This window comes from Epinephelus fuscoguttatus, linkage group LG4 (genome assembly GCF_011397635.1).
Source record: "Epinephelus fuscoguttatus linkage group LG4, E.fuscoguttatus.final_Chr_v1".
NCBI lineage: Eukaryota > Metazoa > Chordata > Actinopteri > Perciformes > Serranidae > Epinephelus > Epinephelus fuscoguttatus.
The window spans coordinates 37,879,856-37,897,337 of NC_064755.1; the positions used below are offsets into that span (position 1 = coordinate 37,879,856).

Genomic DNA, 17,482 nt, shown 5'->3' on the forward strand with positions numbered 1-17,482 from the left:
CTGTTCTGCACACACGACATCTATTGCATGTCTGTCCGTGCTGGAAGAGGGATCCCTCCTCAGCTGCTCATCCTGAGGTTTCTATCATTTTTTGGGGGGTAGTTTTTCTTTATCCACTTTGAGGGTCCAAGGACAGAGGAATGTCAAATGCTGTAAATCCCTCTGAGGTAAATTGTGTTTTGTGATCTTGGGCTTTATACATAACATTGAAAAAATTGTACAGTGAGTCGGTGCATGAATTTCAGTTAGTTCAATGCTTCTCTGACATTCATTGTGACAACATTGCTGTGCAATCACAGCACACTGATTTTAACAAGAGTTTCTGAAGTACATGTACTTTCGCTTCCCTTTATCGCGCTTACTGTCCTCTGCTGTAAAACCAACATGCCCACAATATAAAAAGTAGCAGAACTGGCCTTTAAAATCCACTTTAATAAATAGTGAATGTATGTGTGGAGCGAGGTACCCTGAGGTAAAGAACAGAGTGGGTTTTGAAAGTGTGGACGTGTTGTGCATGAGTCAAATACCAAAGGTCTTGTCCTGAGGTATAAGGCAAGTGGCCAGATCAGCAATGAACAAAATGGACGTGCCCAATAACACTCTCGTACTCCCCTCCTGTCTTTGATCTCTTTTGTCAGTTTGCATATTTCCCCTGTTTTCAGTGATATCACACATTCTCCTCCACCTGTCTTCATTCCTTGACCTGCAGCTTAAGACGACTTTGTGATCATGCTCAACTCTCTCATCTCTCTCAGTGGGTAATGGTGAGCTGGGGGGCGTTGTGTGTTTGTCTGTGTGTGTGCGTGTGTGTTTTGGGGGGCTTATCTATAAATAAGTATATGGAGGGGAGGGGGGGCATGAGGGTTGGACTCAGTCTAATAGCGCCAAGACAGGTGGCTGGGCTCACATTTCCCCTGGTGAAAGATCAGGCCTGCCACTCTCCCCAAGGCTGCTGTCACACACAATCACACACACAAACACACACACACACATCACAGACATATACAAATACGCCCACGCCTAATGCCTGCTGCACGGCAATGCCTTCTTTGCCGGCATATAAACCAGCAGTCAGGTCACAGGAGCAATGACTTTCCATTCATTCTGGCTTTCAATCGCACTTAAGTTCCTTTAACTCCAATGCTTAAGCTATCTCAACACAGTTAACACCGCTAGGCCATTAACAGCCGACAGGTGCTACAAAACATTAACGAGGGTATTCACTGTACTCTCACTTCACCTTCATGACTTGAGTAGGCTTATATGCTCTGAGGTATGAAAGACAGAGTATTAGACTGAGCTTAACTTAAATAAAAGTGGGTTTTAGTTGAAGTTAGTGATTTATCTGTTGAAATTATTTAAAAAAGGTTCAACTGAATTTAGAGGAACTTGACGGAAGATTTTCTAAATAAAGTACGATAATGTTTTTACCCAGAACTTGACGAGAAAGAAAGCGTTGTGCGGCCCTTTGTCGAACAGCTCCTTCAGGCCTCCTTTCTTCTCCGGGAACTTGTCGTAGATCTGTCTGATGTCCACAGACTCCAGATAGGCGTCGCTGTAGCTCGGGTTGGACTGGCCGATGTGCACAAACAGGTGCTTGTTGAACTGGAGAGACAAAAGTGCATAACAGGACATGAACGGAGCCAAAAAATGACAAGTGTCCAGTTTGCTAAATTGCCATTAATGCCAAGTGCATTCACTGTAAGGCGCTCCAGGACATCTGTCACACTGCGCCTGCTGTTCCACTGAGTCATGTTTTTTGTAATGTCCCATCACCTGTCTCAGAGGTCCCACCCTTTTCTTCCCGCTTGCACCATTCATGATCATGTGTTGTGCTGGTGTGTATTTTCTTAATGTGTTAATACACATTATCTTGTGGTCTTTGTGGGTTGCTGTCATACCGTGACACACCAAAATACCCAAGTATTTAACAACAATATCCAGTCTTCACCAAGACATCTTTGTCCTTTTTTTGTTTATTTTCAGTTAAATAATGTCATTTTTTGATTGTATGGTTGCTGGCCATTACTCTACTGTGTAGTGCAAATTGTTCTCCATGTATTAGAAAAAAATTTTGAATCTCTAAATTTTTAGCACCTGAATCACCGCTCATGCTAACTAGGTTCTTCATCTGTTTTATTTCAGACAGCTCGGAGCCAGAGTAGTTTTTCCCTGAAAAGACTATCCAGCAATGAGGGTTTAGAAAAGCATGTGTAAAAGAAAAGCAGCAACCTTTGGGGCTGAGAAATAATGCCAACACATAAGTGCCGAAAACTGCAGTTCTTTGAGCGGCCACTTGAGGCTGGCTCCAAGAGCAAGTTTACCCCCATTAGTCTGAGTGGGTGGAAGTTCACTGCATAGATCAGCCTCTCATTGGGCGGAACGAGCCATCCGCAGAAGTCCCGCCCTACCACCTCTGGTTGTGTAGCAGTTTTCAACCGTTTTCAACACGTCCTTTACTAACTTTTGCGGTGTTTGATCTTGCAGAGATGTAGCCATTTTTCTGCCATGCGATATTTTTGTGGGCGTGTTACACCAAAACCTGTTTCCCCCCAGCAATGCTTTTGCAAGCGCACCGTTGCTGTGGCACCGCCAAGAACAATTGTGATTGGTTGAAAGAAATACAAGCAGCCGGGGAGTTTTTTTCTCCAATCTTAAAGTGAGAGTCGGCCCAGTCAGACCTTTCTTTTCTTGAGAAAGACTCCCATGTTGAAAGACCCAACTTTACAGCAGAAATAAACATGTTTACAGCCTGGTATGAAACATGATTTTGGTCTTTATCGCTAATTTTGACATTCATGACAACTGTAGAGGGGGCGTATTTTTATATAACGCACCCATTTATATTTTTATAAAGGCTTAATCGTATGCATAATTAAGGGTGGGGCTGCTTTGAGTGACAGGCTGTCTGTGGACAGTGTCCTCGCTCCTCCACAGCACCAGCCTCTTGCTCAAATATGGTCACTTCTGACTCCAAAAAACCAAGATGGTGACCAGAATGCCCGACCACAAACCAATGGGTGATGTCACAGTAGTTACGTCCATTATTTTATGCAGTCTATGGTAAAATATTTCCACACCAATAAATGGAAATATACAATTTTAATCAGCCATAGAGGACAACAAAACACTAATACAAGCACGTATGAAAGACTTGTGTTGAAGGAAATCTTTTTTTTGCAGGTGAAAAAGCAGTTTTGAGAAAATAGAATAATTTATCGAAAAGATAGTAAAAAGCACCATATCTAAGGAATCTGATGCCCCTGTCAGTTAAACTTCCTGGTGGGCAAATACTTTGCAGTAATAGCAAATAAATAGATAATCAAAAATTTGTGTGGGGAATAAAAACCCTTTTGCAGTATAGATGAGACAAAGCTATCTCCTGTCTTGTCTACTCACATTCTCTGGGTCCTGAGGTTGCTCCAGGAAGGCGGAGAACTCCAGCATTCGCAGCTTGGAGCTGGCAATACTTCTACCCTGCCAAGGGGGGGCACCGGGAGACATTGACAGTCCCGCTGTGCTTTCATAACCTGCAGACGAGAGGGCAGTGAGTGCGTTAAGTGTGCTGTGTAAGTGTGACAATGTTAAAAACCTTCAAAGAAAATGCAGCGATACTGTAGCTATTTCTCTGAGCTTTGTGCATGCACTTCATCACGAGCTGGGCTGTCTCATCACTTTGACGGCATGAGAGCCCTCTGTCAACACAGCAGGGTGGAGAAAGAGCACCCACCTGTTATAGGGGTCGGGCCGGACGCTTGCATGGCGTAACTCTGCTGGGAGAAGGGCTTAATGCTGGAGAGACGAGACAGACAAGAGAGGGAGAGGCATGTTATGCACCGTCCCGGCCTTTATGACCCCATCTCACGTACTAATTGGACTACGTGACCTCTAAAGACGCAGGGGGCAGAGTGGTATGCTGAATGTCAGACAGCTGAAGACTTTTCTTTATAATTGCACTGATATGTTTTAATTTGTTCTAAGATTCAGTCCCTGACTGAAATTTATCTGATGGTTATTAAGCTGATCACATGAGGAATGACTGATGTGGCACTAGAGAGCAGGAAAAAAATAAAAGTTACTCACTCTTCATGGCCTCCTGGCTGACCTGGAAGTGCCCCGTGCCAAAACTGGGAAGAAAAGAGTGCAAACTATATTACACAGTTCCACGCTGACACTAATTCTTACATAATATTCTGCTTTTTTAAATAGAGGCACAGAGCTGAGAGGGGCTTCTTAGTAAAAACACAACCATCAAGCTCAAATATATCAAATCAAAAAGACGAAAATATTGCTCTCAAAGTTTAACGTATTTTTGAGACACACACACACACACACACACACACACATGATTAATGAAATACTTCTGATGAAAAAGAAAAATTAATTTAACTCTGAATTAACTTCATAAAAGTTCTAAAGAGGTCAAATCATCCGTGGCTAAACAACAAGTTCAAAGATCTATAGACAACCAAAGTAATCCCTCACAATCATAACTTATAAGTGTGCAGCAGTGTATTTTTCTGCAGAGACCCTGCCCTCTGCTTGTATTTTATTATTTTCCTCTTATTCTCCTGTGTTCGGGACGTTCCTGGGCAGAGTGCACAGGTGAGGTTGGGACTTTATAAAAAGGTGGCGACCAGGTGCCAAACTGTAAGCAGCACACATCCGAGAGGAAGCTACAAAAATCACAGACGCAGTGCTGAAAAAAAAAAAAGCAAAAATACCAAGGCGAAACAGCAAGTGAACTAAGCTCGTTCCATGACACGAGTGAATCTGGGGTTAGCTTTCATTTTTGCTGGCGATACTGTTAATAAATAGTAATCAACAATTACTGCGTAGTATACCTTTAAAGGTCCAGTGTTTAGGAATTAGAGGCATCTATTGGTACATAACATACATAGGTGTGTTTTCATTAATTTATAATCATCTAAAAATGAGAATTGTTGTGTTTTCATGACCTTAGAATGAGCCATTTATATTCATAAACAGAGCAGGTCCTATTCCAAGGAGTCCGCCATGTTGTTCCACAGTAGCCCAGAATGGACAAAGCAAACTGTGACTCTAAATCAGGCCATTCCTGTTTTTGCTGATGCATGTCATCCACCATACAGTAATTCTCCTACACGCTTGACACACAGGAAAAATTTAAGTTCTGCAAACTCACAGTTAGATGCTGCCAAATCCTACTGCTCAGCCTTTTGGGTTAATGTGAATAAGAGTGCATAGAGGACACATGTCAGTGACTCACCCCACCAGTAGTGGGATAAGCTGGCCTAGACAGACCCTGGAGAGCCATCTTGTTCTGGAAAGCCGTGGGTGAGATAATCTGGGCTGAGGACATGGTGGCCATACTCTGCAGGGCCTTGTCTTTGGCAGCCTGATCCTATGGAGAGGGACAGAGGAGCGAGACAAACAGACAGTTAACGCAAAAGGGTGAGCACTCAACAGACTCCATTTAAGTCGGCGCCCCACTTCACTGGTAACACAAGCAGGGCCCTAAAAAGGGAAATGAAGGGCTGAGGCCAGCTTGCATCATCGGTGAATCCCTGCCAGGCAGAGAGCTGAAGAGAAGGCGATATTACCGTCAAGGACCTTTGGGTCAAGAGTTAAGTTTATTGCTTTGGCACGGGCAAGCCAGTGATGACAACCAGCTTCTGTTGGAGGTCATACTGGAAGACCGGCCAGGCAACAAGCTAATATGCTAATAACTGCATCGAAACCGCTAAATGCTAATGCCACTGAGTTTAAAATAGCAAGATAGCAACAAATTGTCTTTCCTGTCCTATACTGAAAAGTGATACACCTCTTGTCTTTGAATCCACTCCTTCAGCAGTTTCCAAACCACAGAGGACTACAAGCACTTGCCGCCCAGCCCTAATGGGCAAGGCCACACGGTGCATTCTTCTTCCCAGAACTGGCTAACACAAGGGCATAGCTGAAATATGGGGGGTACATGTGGTAGGGATCTCAGTTACAGCAAAGACGCATTTAAAAGGGCCGGTCACAGGGGCCAACCCTGTGACCGCTCCCGGGCCCTGCCAGCTGAACCCTCATGGCTGCCGTCCAAGGTGAGGGAAGAGTCCTGTTGCCTGCTGCGGCTGCGAGTATGTGGGCGTACGTGGATGAGAAATGTAAACTGAGAAAGTACTCGGGGGACAGGGATGTGTAAGCTCTCAGCGTAGCACACAGGAAAACTTTTATTGAGGTACACTTGATGTAATACCTGGAAGGAATAATGCAGGGATTAATTTGTTTCCTGACAATTGCGTTTGGTTCATCTTGCTCATAATCGTGCACACTGAGCCTCAGGCCTCCTGAAATATGTTCACATTTCATCGAAATGTGTCAGCATCCCATTTAAAACCAGCATCAATTAGAGGGTGCAATTAAAATATCCAATCGTTTGTGCCTTTGTGTTGATGGGATGTGAATTTATGGCAGCGCAGGAGCCATGGATGTTGACATACCTTTAACAAATCATGAAACTTCATTATAAGAGAGAATAATATAGGGTAATAATGTTTTCACCTTCTTTTCATCTGCTGCTGCTCAACTTGATTAAACTCAAATAAAAAAGAAATGCAACATACTAATCACGCCCTTAACACATCTATGGCTATTTTCCTCTCTGGTGGTGCGCTCAGGTGAATCTGTGCAGTAGGACACATGCAGATTTGCAATTATCGATCTGATTAAATCCACATCTCCTTGTTTTTTCCTTTGTTTTCTCGTATGTGCATTAAAATGAGCAACACATACGGATTTTTCAAAAACATTTAGTGAATATAAAAGAGCAGAAAGGGGTTGACTCACGTAGCGTACCTTCAGCTTCACCTGGATCTCTCTGGCTTTCCGTCGGGCGAGAACCTGGATGTGACTAGATACCTGAAAAACAGAAAACAGACAACACAGCATTGTATTAATTGGACTGTACTGTTAGCTAAAATGGATGACTTGGTGGTTAACGCTGTTGCCTCACAGTGACAACGTCCTGGGTTCAAACCTGACCCACCCTTTAACCATGTGTATTCACGTTCCCTCCCACAGTTCAAAATCATGCAGGTGAATTGACAGTTTTAATTGGCTTAAGGTGTGAGTGTGAATATGTTTGTGTGAAAACCTGACTGCGGGGTAACCTGCCTCTCAACCAGAGCACACTGGCCTCCAGTGAACGTGCAGGGGATGAGCAGGTTTAGAGAATGGACTGAAGAATGCTCACAGGGCATTAATTTAACTCAAAAGCGGGATTTGGAAAGAAATCTTACTTTTCAATGCTTTGAGAATCAGAAACGAAATTCCATTCACTTCTATCAGATGATGGAGGACGAAAACTTTTATGCTTGGCTCGATACAATAAAAGCCAAATAAAAGAATACCCAGAAACTTCAATTAAAAGCCTAGTCCCAATTAAACGCCCAGTCCTTTTTACTAGCCCGCTGTGGCTACACATTAAGACAAATAAAGGCCTGTCTCAGTAAGACACCTGGTCTTGTTGCCAAGCAGTTCTTGTTTATTTTTATAGAAGTTCTTCGGATGTATAAAGGCCTGTCCCATGTAGAGGCCTGTCCCAAATATAGGCCTGTTGATTTCAGTGATTTAAGCAAATAATAGCCTGGGCTACTAACTGAAGTTTTATGGGTATGTCTTTTTGTAAACTGTATACATTTTCAATTCTGCAGTTCACTTTTGAAATTCTCCATTTTACAGGGAGAATAAAACAGGGTGAAGAACATTTTTGAAATAACCTTACTAAGCAAAAAAATATACAGTCTGAAATCTGTACAAAACACAAATCATTTTTAATGAACAGTTTGGTTTCTTTTGGGTTAAGGCAGCTACTTCAGCCAATATGCACACAGATTTTTTTTTTCAATGACATGGTTTGTCAACTCAACTCAACTCAACACAACTCAAGAACCAGTGGAAAACCTTTTAAGCCTCTGTTTCCCCTATTCTACCATCATAAACCCGGTTCCATTTCAGCTCCCGCACCTAATTTTGAACCTTTCAGAGCCTTTTGGTCAAACATAAATTGGTTCCGAACCCAAAGAGTTGGTTCTCAGCTGGAACCAAAAAAAATTAGCAGGTTTTCCTTGACCTAAAGTGTGAACAGCGAAGACATCAGTGGGCATGTCATATTCCACTAGTTGGAAAGAGAGGATGGAGAAGTCAAGTGAGAAATCATCAAAGGCCTGTTTTTAGGTAAAAACAAATATCTGTACCAAGAGAACAAAAGTACGCAGGTAAACAATGTAATTCACGATTTTGCTGCTATCGTTTACTTCTGTTGTGCGTTTTGCCCCGCCCTCCATTGACGACAGGTCCTTAATTATAATGAAGCTGATCAAAACTGGTGGTGATAGTACCAAGGCTCTACCCTGGAAATCCAGAGTTCTCGCGAGAGCACAATTTGAATTTGCTCAGCGAGTCACTGTGGCAATCAGTAATGATGCTCATTACCCATGCTGTTGGAGCCGAGCTGCACCAATCACATCGGTGTATCTGATATAGGCGGGCCAGAGGCAAGCTAAACAGATGACGACAGCGCTGCGACGAAGAGGTCCGGAATCAGTCAGTAAACATTGCAAGATGGCTACGGATGAACACCAGCTGTTTGAAACGGCTTTGGCCACTACAATGAACGAGTTAGACTTGGCTTTTTCTCTAAAAGAGGAACAGAAGACGACGCTCAAATCTTTACTTTGCAAGAAGGACGTTTTTGCTGTTTTGCCGACCGGATACGGCAAGAGTTTAATCTACCAGTTAGCTCCGCTGGTAGCTAAGCTCTGGATATGTCACCCTGTGTATTGTTCTGATTGGTCGTAGTGTTATCCAATTGCGTGCAGTGATATATACAAATGCATGCTTGGTGTCGCCCCTCGGGCCATTTGCATTACTCATAGCCAGACCCTAAATCCTTCTAGATTTGGGTCTGGATTTCCAGGCTACCAAGGCTCCAGGAATCATGAACAAACCAGTTCAAGAACCAGCTAATTTGATGGAAAAGGGGTATCTATGGTTCTTAAGAGATTCTCTACTGGTTCTTTCCCCAGTAAATTCAACTAAACTAAACTAAGCTAAGCTATGCTAAGCTATGCTATGCTATGCTATGCTATGCTATGCTCAGCTCAACTCAACTAAACCAAACCAAAGAACCAGTAGAGAACCTTTTGCTGGTTCTTCAGCTTATCTTAGTTTAGTTTACCAGGAAAAAGAATGGAAAACGTTACACGAAAAGCCTACAAATAGCCTAAATAAATAAATAAATAAATAAGCATAAACAAATACAAATACAAAAAGTGTTCTTCCAGAGGATAACACATTAAACAAGTGTTGTTTTTTTCAAAAAGAAAAATATTCCAGATCTGAAAAGGTAACGTATTTCTCAGTACGCATTTAGTCCAGGATTCTGAACCTTTTTATCGAACATTTTATATGTACATAAAGTTTATCTATTCTAATCTATAGCAACTATGTGCCTCATAGCACCTGTTTAGCACCATTTTTGTTTGTGGGTCACACCTTTGATACACTGGTTTGAGATATAACAATTAAAATATTATACTAGCTGAACTGTTTTTATTTTATGAAACACTGTTGTTATTTTCAGTCTGCCTAGTCCCATCTCACAATCTATATTGTGATGTGGATTGAGTATGTATTACAAATACATGAAATGGTTTTGTTGCTCTGTCTTTGTCGGTAACCTTTTCTGTTCCTGTAAAAGAAACTTTCTTAAGAAGCTGAACTGCAACACAGCAGTCTGCCAGTTCACTGCTGTTGGACCAGCAGGTGTCCCTCTATCCCTCCGACCTGTCCCACCATCCATCTCTGATCCCTCGCTGCCCCCCCGCCACCCTTCCTCCTCTCATCTCCACTCATCTCTTGTCATTCCCACACTGAGTCTGCCAGATGACTTAGCAGGGACCCTTTCTCTCCACATCCATCACTGCCCATACATCAGTCCTTCCATATCAGATGCCGTAGTGAGGATAGAGTTCCAAATCCCTCGCCCGTCCCGCCTCAGTCTCCCATCCAGATCACCATATTCCCCAGCTTCTTTCCCCTTCTAACAAGCACCAGATCCATGAGGTGGTGAAGAAACAACACCGACACATGATCCTATAGCATCTGTGCATTGGGCCCTGGCCCTAAATCAATCGTCATGTCCAGCCCCCCCAAGTGAGATGGAGTGAGAAATTGAGGGGTTGGGGTGGGAGGGGGTGTACCCATGGTGTTGGGGCATCACTCAACAAGGGAGGACTTTTTCTGGAGGCGTTCAAAAATAGGGGCTGCTTTAAATGGCATTCGCAGAGGAACTCACCTGCTTCCTGGTCCGCGTCTTCCCCGTGCGGAGTTTGATGTACCGTGCAATTAACTCGTTTCGTCCTGTGAGGGACGAGAAAACATCGTTTTAGTATTTAGTATCATTTTTGTACTGCAGGTTTTCCTTAAAATTAGGGACACAAGAACAGTAATTTGTCAAAAATTAAAAGGTTAAAGGAGAAGAAAATTACACAACGTGCAATTCTGTAGATTCCACCTGTCTTATGTTACATAGATATTTACAGTAAGTGTTAAAAAGTGACAGTTACTGAGTAAAAGACAAGTAGTTTTAATGTGGAGCAGAAAAAGTACACATTGAAGAAGTAAAATAAGCATTATTACTGTATATTGTGTATTTGTACACAAATTACTCTTACCTTGTGACTGAGTTTGACTAAAATTGATTTTTTTTTAAACATTTATATTGTGTGGAGCATCTTTGAATTTGCTTCTCTAATGTTTTTAGAACATCAATATATGTATCTATGCTTTGAAACATTTTTTGTTAGCATAACATTTGTATACTGTTTGCTTTTATCTGCTTCATCCCACTCCCTCGCCTAAAATAAATCATAAAAACAATCTAAATTACAAAACAAAAACTGGAGAAACATAATAAAGTCTGATTGTCTGGTCTGTTGAAGTTGAACTGAAATAGAGAGGCTAATGAGGAGCATGTTCTTGGTGTGAAGGGATTAAAATGTTTACCGAAGCTGACTATTAATTCATCATCAGTGAGCCTGCTCCGCATGTCTGAGGGCAGACTGAGGAAATGTAGACGCACTGTATATTTCTGTCCACATATTTATCCAAATACTTGTGTGCTGCAGTCACTGAAGACGCCGTATAATTAAGCAAATTAACTGCTATTCATGTCTGTGTGCGCACATATCTGGGAGAGTTCGCATGCATGCACGTAAAGATGACATGCAAACACACGTGCCCAGAGCAAGAGTCGAGGCTGTCAAGTGTGTCAACGCTGAAAACTGCAAGTGTAAGTATATCCTTAAGTACATACATCTGTCTGTGTGAGAGCTTGCATCAGTCTGACCCCCTGAGTGTACACTGAGCTCAGATCTCTACAGTGACCGTGTGTCTGCGCGCTGCCGCTGCTGACAGACAGGTCACATTGGCAGAGCAGGTGGAGGCTACAGCCATGCGATCCTCAGACCGGACTCAGGTCAGACACCACTACAGGCCAGTGACCAAAGGGGGCCCAGTCTGGTGAGGCAGCCAGGCAGCTGGTGTGTGTGTCAATGTTTATGGAATATGCCTTTACGCCCGCAGTAAATCTTGGGCTTGTTCCCCCCCCCCCCACCCAGAGTCTCCGGTTACAGCGGAGGGCAACGGTCATGTGGCTTCTTTCACCCTCTTCTCCAAAACTAAACCTCCAGTTGAAAGATTGAATAAAAACTCACAAATAGATTCAATTACAGAGGTACAGTTTTTGGAGAAGTTGGAGTGTGATTCAGGAGGATATTTTAAGTGTCTGTTGTTAATGTAGTTGTAGAGAGGAAACAACGTGGTTTGGGGGCTCTGTACTACTGCCATGCAAGTCTTTGCACTGTCGACTCAGTCTCGAGTCACAAATTTGATGATTTTAGACTCAACTTGACAAAATCATTAAAGACTTGCAACTTAATGTGAACTTTAACACCGACTTGTGACTTCACTTGGGCTTGCAAAACGTTCATTCATTCATTTTCCGTAATCGCTTATACTGTTGGAGGTCGCGGGGGAGCTGGAGCCTATCCCAGCTGACATTGGATGAGAGGCAGGGTTCATCCTGGACAGGTCACCAGACTATCACAGGGCTGACACACAGAGACAGACAACCATTCACGCTCACATTTAGAGTCACGAATAAACCTGCATGTCTTTGGACTGTGGGAGGAAGCCGGAGTACCCGGAAAAAACCCACGCTGACACGGAAGGAACATGCAAACTCAACACTGAAGGGCTCCCCCACCATAGGTTTCCAAATCGTTTACCAATGGGAAGGAATCCTCTTACTGTGAGAGGACAATGATAACCACTGCACCATCATACCGACATGACAAAGTCAAAAAAGACTTGAGAGATTTGGACTTTAGCACCAATGACTTGTGACTTCACTTGTGCTTGCAAAACATGAGGTTCAAAAATCACAGACGGAGACACAACTTTCAACTTCATTTGAAATTATAAATTGCACAAAGAATGGAAAGTCAAGGCTAATATTAACATAGTGAGCTACTGCTTAGCCATTCTCTGAACCCATCGGCTGTATTCGGTGTCTGACTTCCGGCAGACGGCGATACAGCCTCTGGGGGCAGACCCCTGATTGTTTAGCATTCCGTTTTGATTTGGGCAGAGGAGGCGAATGTCCGTTTCCGACTTCCGTTTATATAGTAAAGTAAATATGCTGAACCACTGCGATGGATTCAGAGTTTGCAGCGACGGCGATTATGTTCCTCATTAGTTCACCGCACGGACCATTTAACCTGGCAACAACTGCAGCCGGCTCAAATGCGATTGGTCAATATCACACGGACTACAAACAGCCTACAACCGGAAACCAGGGCTCTTCCACTCTTCTTCCGGAAGCAAGATCTCCGGGGTTTGCCTACAGACTCTACATTCACTGAATGTAGAGTCTGTAGAGACTAAGCTAACCTTAACACGCTGCTGTTAAAATGGCATTATATTTTTTTGAAAAAGGGCATTGTGACTTGAATGCAAGACTTAATTGGGACTTGCGAAACAATGACTTGGTTGCAGCTAGAGCTGCTTTTTGCTGTTTTTCTTCGTTTTATATAATTAGCATTTGGACATCTTTGGGTTTAGAATAGAATATAGCTTTATTATTCACCATGGTTGGAATTTGTCTGCGGCTCACCAGACACAAAAGACAACATTGTAAAAAGTGGACAAATAGTCAATAAGACAAGCATATAAAGTCATTACAAAACACTTACATAGATTAAATCAGCTCATGGTCTGTCTGTGGTTTAAAACTCATCAGTTACTTTGTTGCGTTAAGGATATTAACGGCACTTAGGATGTAGGACTTCTTAAACACATTTTTAGTTGCCAGAGGGACTCTATAGCATCGCCTGGAGCTCAAGAGTTCAAACTGGTTGAAGAGAGGATGGGAGCTACCTGCCAAGAGTTGGCTCAAGGGCTTTTCAACTGTTTTACATGCCATTGTTAAAATCCTAGAGATTTTATTCTCTGATGTACAGTTAGGGTGACCTTACCCAGGGCTGCCTAAACGCAGAACACGTGCTGTGCATAGGGCCTCATCTTCCATGGGGGGCCACATTTTGCGCAAGAGGACGCATTTGCGCATATGCGCAATGGATGCGCACATGCGCTACCGTGAGGCGCGCGTAGAATCAGCTCGAGGAAGGAGAGAAGAGACCTGACCGCCCATGCGTTGCTGCAATGATTGACAGCAAACCACATCTGAACAATCAGAGGGGTGTGCTGGCAGGCACTTGCAGAGCTGCAGCAGGTGAAGAGTTGTCGACATGTCGTCCAAAAGAGCCTCAGGAGTATGTGCGGGGTTGGGAGGGAGGGCGGGCTCCGCGAAGGGGGAGACCCGAGCCTCGGGGGTATGTGCGGGGCCGGGAGGTCGGATGCTCCCAGAGAGGGGAGAGGGAGAAATATAGTTAAATTAGATGAAAATAGAAAAGAATGTCTCTGTATTTTATTTCTGTTTTCAATGTTTAATTAAGGTGGGAGAGGCGGAGGGCTGAGGGAGATCGGACGCCTTCAGAGAGGGGAGAGGGAGAAATATAACAAAATAAGATTAAATAGGAAAAACATGTCTCCCTCTTTTATTTTATTTTCAGTGTTTAATCAAGGGTGGGGGATTGAGGTGGTGGCAGTTACTTTCTTTTGATGAGTAAGTGTTGGCTATTTGTGACTCAGATTTGTTTATTTATTTATTTCAGTTTGAAGTTATTTTTATTTAATATTTATTTATTTCAGTTTGAATTTTTTTTATTTTATTTGACTCATACAGCCAAACTACTGTGTCTACAGTACATTTGTTATTGCCAGTAAAGGTTGTCAAGTTAAATGGCAAGTTGTTGTACGGTCATTTTGTACCTATGATACATTTGGGATGGGGGCCTCCAAATAAAATTTCGCTTAGGGCCCCAATTTGGTCAGGGGCAGCCCTGACCTTACCACACAGGAAGGTGAAAAGTTAAAACGCTCTCAACCATAGTTTCGTACACTAATTCTAAAACCTGCTGACTAACACCAAGCCCGCTGAGTTTCCTACGAAGATAAAGTCATTGTGAGCATCTCTTGACACTATACTCAGTATTTCCAGAGAAGCTAACGAGGGAGTCCTGAACCATACCAAGGTATTTAAAACTTTACACTGTTTCAACACGTTGGTCATGGAGTGAAACTGGCTCGTCTTCAGTCCTTGTTTCGTGCAATTAATCAAATCTTTAGTCTTGGCCGTAATTATTTCTAATTTGCTGAAGCAACACCATGTTTGAAGGGCCTTAATGTGGGCCAGGAAGGCAGCTTCTGTAAAAGACCAACTAAGGCTGTGTCATCAGCATATATAAACACTCTATAATTCTGATTGATTATAAATTCATTAGTGATCAGAGAGAATTTAACTGTTGTTTGGACAAAACAAGCACACTGTGCTCTAGGAAAATTGTTGTGGGCATTTGTCACACAATGAATGGTAAGGTAAAATTAAACTGATGATACTCTCTTTGCTTACCACTCAGAAAAAATAAACTGGGGAGCAGGCTGGTTTGCAGGGCCGTACTTGAAGGTGCAGACTCTTTGCATGATCTAAATGCATAGGGGGGCAAACACAGAGGTACTGCATGCATACGGGTGTTGTGTCAAAGTTTGTTCCCCCGTCAAATAGTGTTTCCCATCTGTTAAAATGCTGTTGCCTGTTGGGCAAACCCCAGAAAATATGACTGAAAACATTTAAGACCTATTAAATCTAAATTTAAGATACTTAAAGCCACCCTGTTCACACTTTTTGGACATTTAGGAGTCCAAAATAAAAAAGTAAATAATAATAGATTATCAATAATGTGAATAGCTGCTTGTTATCTAAAGAACAGCACCTTTAAAAGCAGGCAAACGATCAGTTACAGAGTGAATCACACTCAACTCTTGCACTCTAAGGAGATTTCTCATGCTCACACACACACACACACACACACACACACACACACACATCAAACACACACACAGTCATACAAGAGTTTGCTAGACTTTGCACCACCTCTTAAACACGGTCATTTTTCCCTTGGCACCACATCTCCATGTGAATTAACACACACATCAGTCACGACACACAACCTGGTACAAACCCGTCAGATTTTCCCTTACATAGTGACGCTTGGGTCAGACCTCACACTGCTTCATAAACCAACCAATCGAGTGACCCCAAATGGTGAAATGAGGAAACCTGACGCTTGGCTGAAGATTTCATCAGCCAATAAAAGTGATCAGATTTTGCGTGGAATGCGAGACACCGTCTCCTCCCGGTGATCATATGCACCGCAGTTTGCTCAGACATGAATTTCCACTTAATGCTTTTTGAAAGCATTTGAGTTTTGTTGCTGAGTCATTAGAGAAGTGCCTCAGGCTGTCAGCTCATGTACCCAGCGGGGGGAAGTCTATCAGCCAGACATCTGCCTCTATAAAATGTTGGGTACAACTTTTCAAGGCTATAAGAAAAACAGAGACGGGTTTCCCAAATATAATGCACGTGATTATTGAAAGCACTAAGGCTGATCGGCATGAGTTGTGGATGACATTCCTGTCTCAAAAAACTTTATTACATTAGTTTTGCTTTCATATTATGTTCATACTCAATAACAAATAAGATATACATAAAAGCACACAGATTTCAGTAACATGATTAGATGAAACAGTTGCACACAGACAGCCTGGACTCAACTGATTTCACTGGGGTTTTAAACTTATTCAAGGTCACCATGTCTAAAATATTAAACCATGATCATTTAAAGGGATACTTCGCTGATTTTCAACCGGCTTTGCATCATAACAATGTGACTAGTATGTGTAAATGAACTGTGGTAAATTTCCCTCCATCTTACCAGTTCCCAGATCTCCCTGCTCATCTGCCAGCAAAAATTGATCTTCGCTGGCTCTAGAGCTGTTGCTCAAACTACACATTGACCCTTCGCTAAGCCCCGCCCCTTTGTCATGGTCTGACAAGCTGTCAGAGTGGAGCCCACACTGTACCTAACTGCACTCCCTGAAGAAATATAATCATATTTTGGAAAAATGAAAGAGTGATTCCAGAGAGAAGCAGACAGAGGGGTCTACAGTCTGCGTTTGAAGGATATATCCAGGATGTCAAACTGACTCAGCAGCAACAACAGGTTAAAAAGACAAAGATAGTTAGAAGCTAAAGCCGAACTATAGGCTACAGATCACAGTGTAAAAGTGAACCACCACATCACTGCTGATCGCCACACAAGACAATGAATATAAAGGGAAACTTTGCTGATATTGAACCAGCTGTGTGGCATCGCAGTGTGTGCAGATGAACGGTGTTTGTCCAGTGGTCAGACCTCCACTGCCAGACTGTCGGGGAACAAGCACTGTTCTGCTCTTTTGCACACACTGTGATGACACACAGCTGGTTGAATATCAGCAAAGTTTCCCTGCTTCCCTTCACTGGTTCCTGTACAGCAGGGTCGCTCTTTGTTTCACTGTTATAATCATCAAAAAGCAAAAGCAGCATGTGTATACATTCAGTAGGCTATATCTTCAGTAGCTAGCTAGCTAACCCTACACTTTAAAGGGTTTGATTTTAGTTTTGGAACAGGGAAGAAACATATATCTTTTTCCAACCTCTCCAGGTAACGAGTATCATTAATACACGACGTGCCCCAGACTTAAGCCCTATTCGGACAGCATTAGTTTTACATAGGTACGTGGGGTAAAGTAATAATTACCAGAGATTTTAGTCCCGTCCAAATGTGCCATGTCAGTAACCATTACCCCACGATGTCAGTAAAGATTACCGCGACTTTTACCTTCTGTAATCCCGTGTGAAGAGACCAGCAGTAAATATGTGTGTAGATATTTCATCATAATCTGTTTACAAGCGTTTTATTGCGGATTTTCAAGCATGGAGGCCCTTGAA

The 17,482-nt window shown here is 42.7% G+C and overlaps 1 protein-coding gene across 1 annotated transcript in view; it reads right to left on the reverse strand.

Moving 5' to 3' along the window:
• Positions 1 to 17,482, reverse strand: part of LOC125887498 (transcriptional enhancer factor TEF-3-like) — a 50,777-nt gene that overhangs the window by 15,985 nt on the left and 17,310 nt on the right. Inside the window, exons 2-8 of the mRNA XM_049574362.1 lie at positions 10,325 to 10,389; positions 6,823 to 6,885; positions 5,249 to 5,383; positions 4,084 to 4,127; positions 3,731 to 3,792; positions 3,400 to 3,530; positions 1,432 to 1,605 (exon numbers count right to left, since the gene is read on the reverse strand). Of these exons, the coding sequence (XP_049430319.1) occupies positions 1,432 to 1,605; positions 3,400 to 3,530; positions 3,731 to 3,792; positions 4,084 to 4,127; positions 5,249 to 5,350 (513 nt within the window). The 5' untranslated portion in view covers positions 5,351 to 5,383; positions 6,823 to 6,885; positions 10,325 to 10,389. The remainder of the gene's footprint in view (positions 1 to 1,431; positions 1,606 to 3,399; positions 3,531 to 3,730; positions 3,793 to 4,083; positions 4,128 to 5,248; positions 5,384 to 6,822; positions 6,886 to 10,324; positions 10,390 to 17,482) is intronic.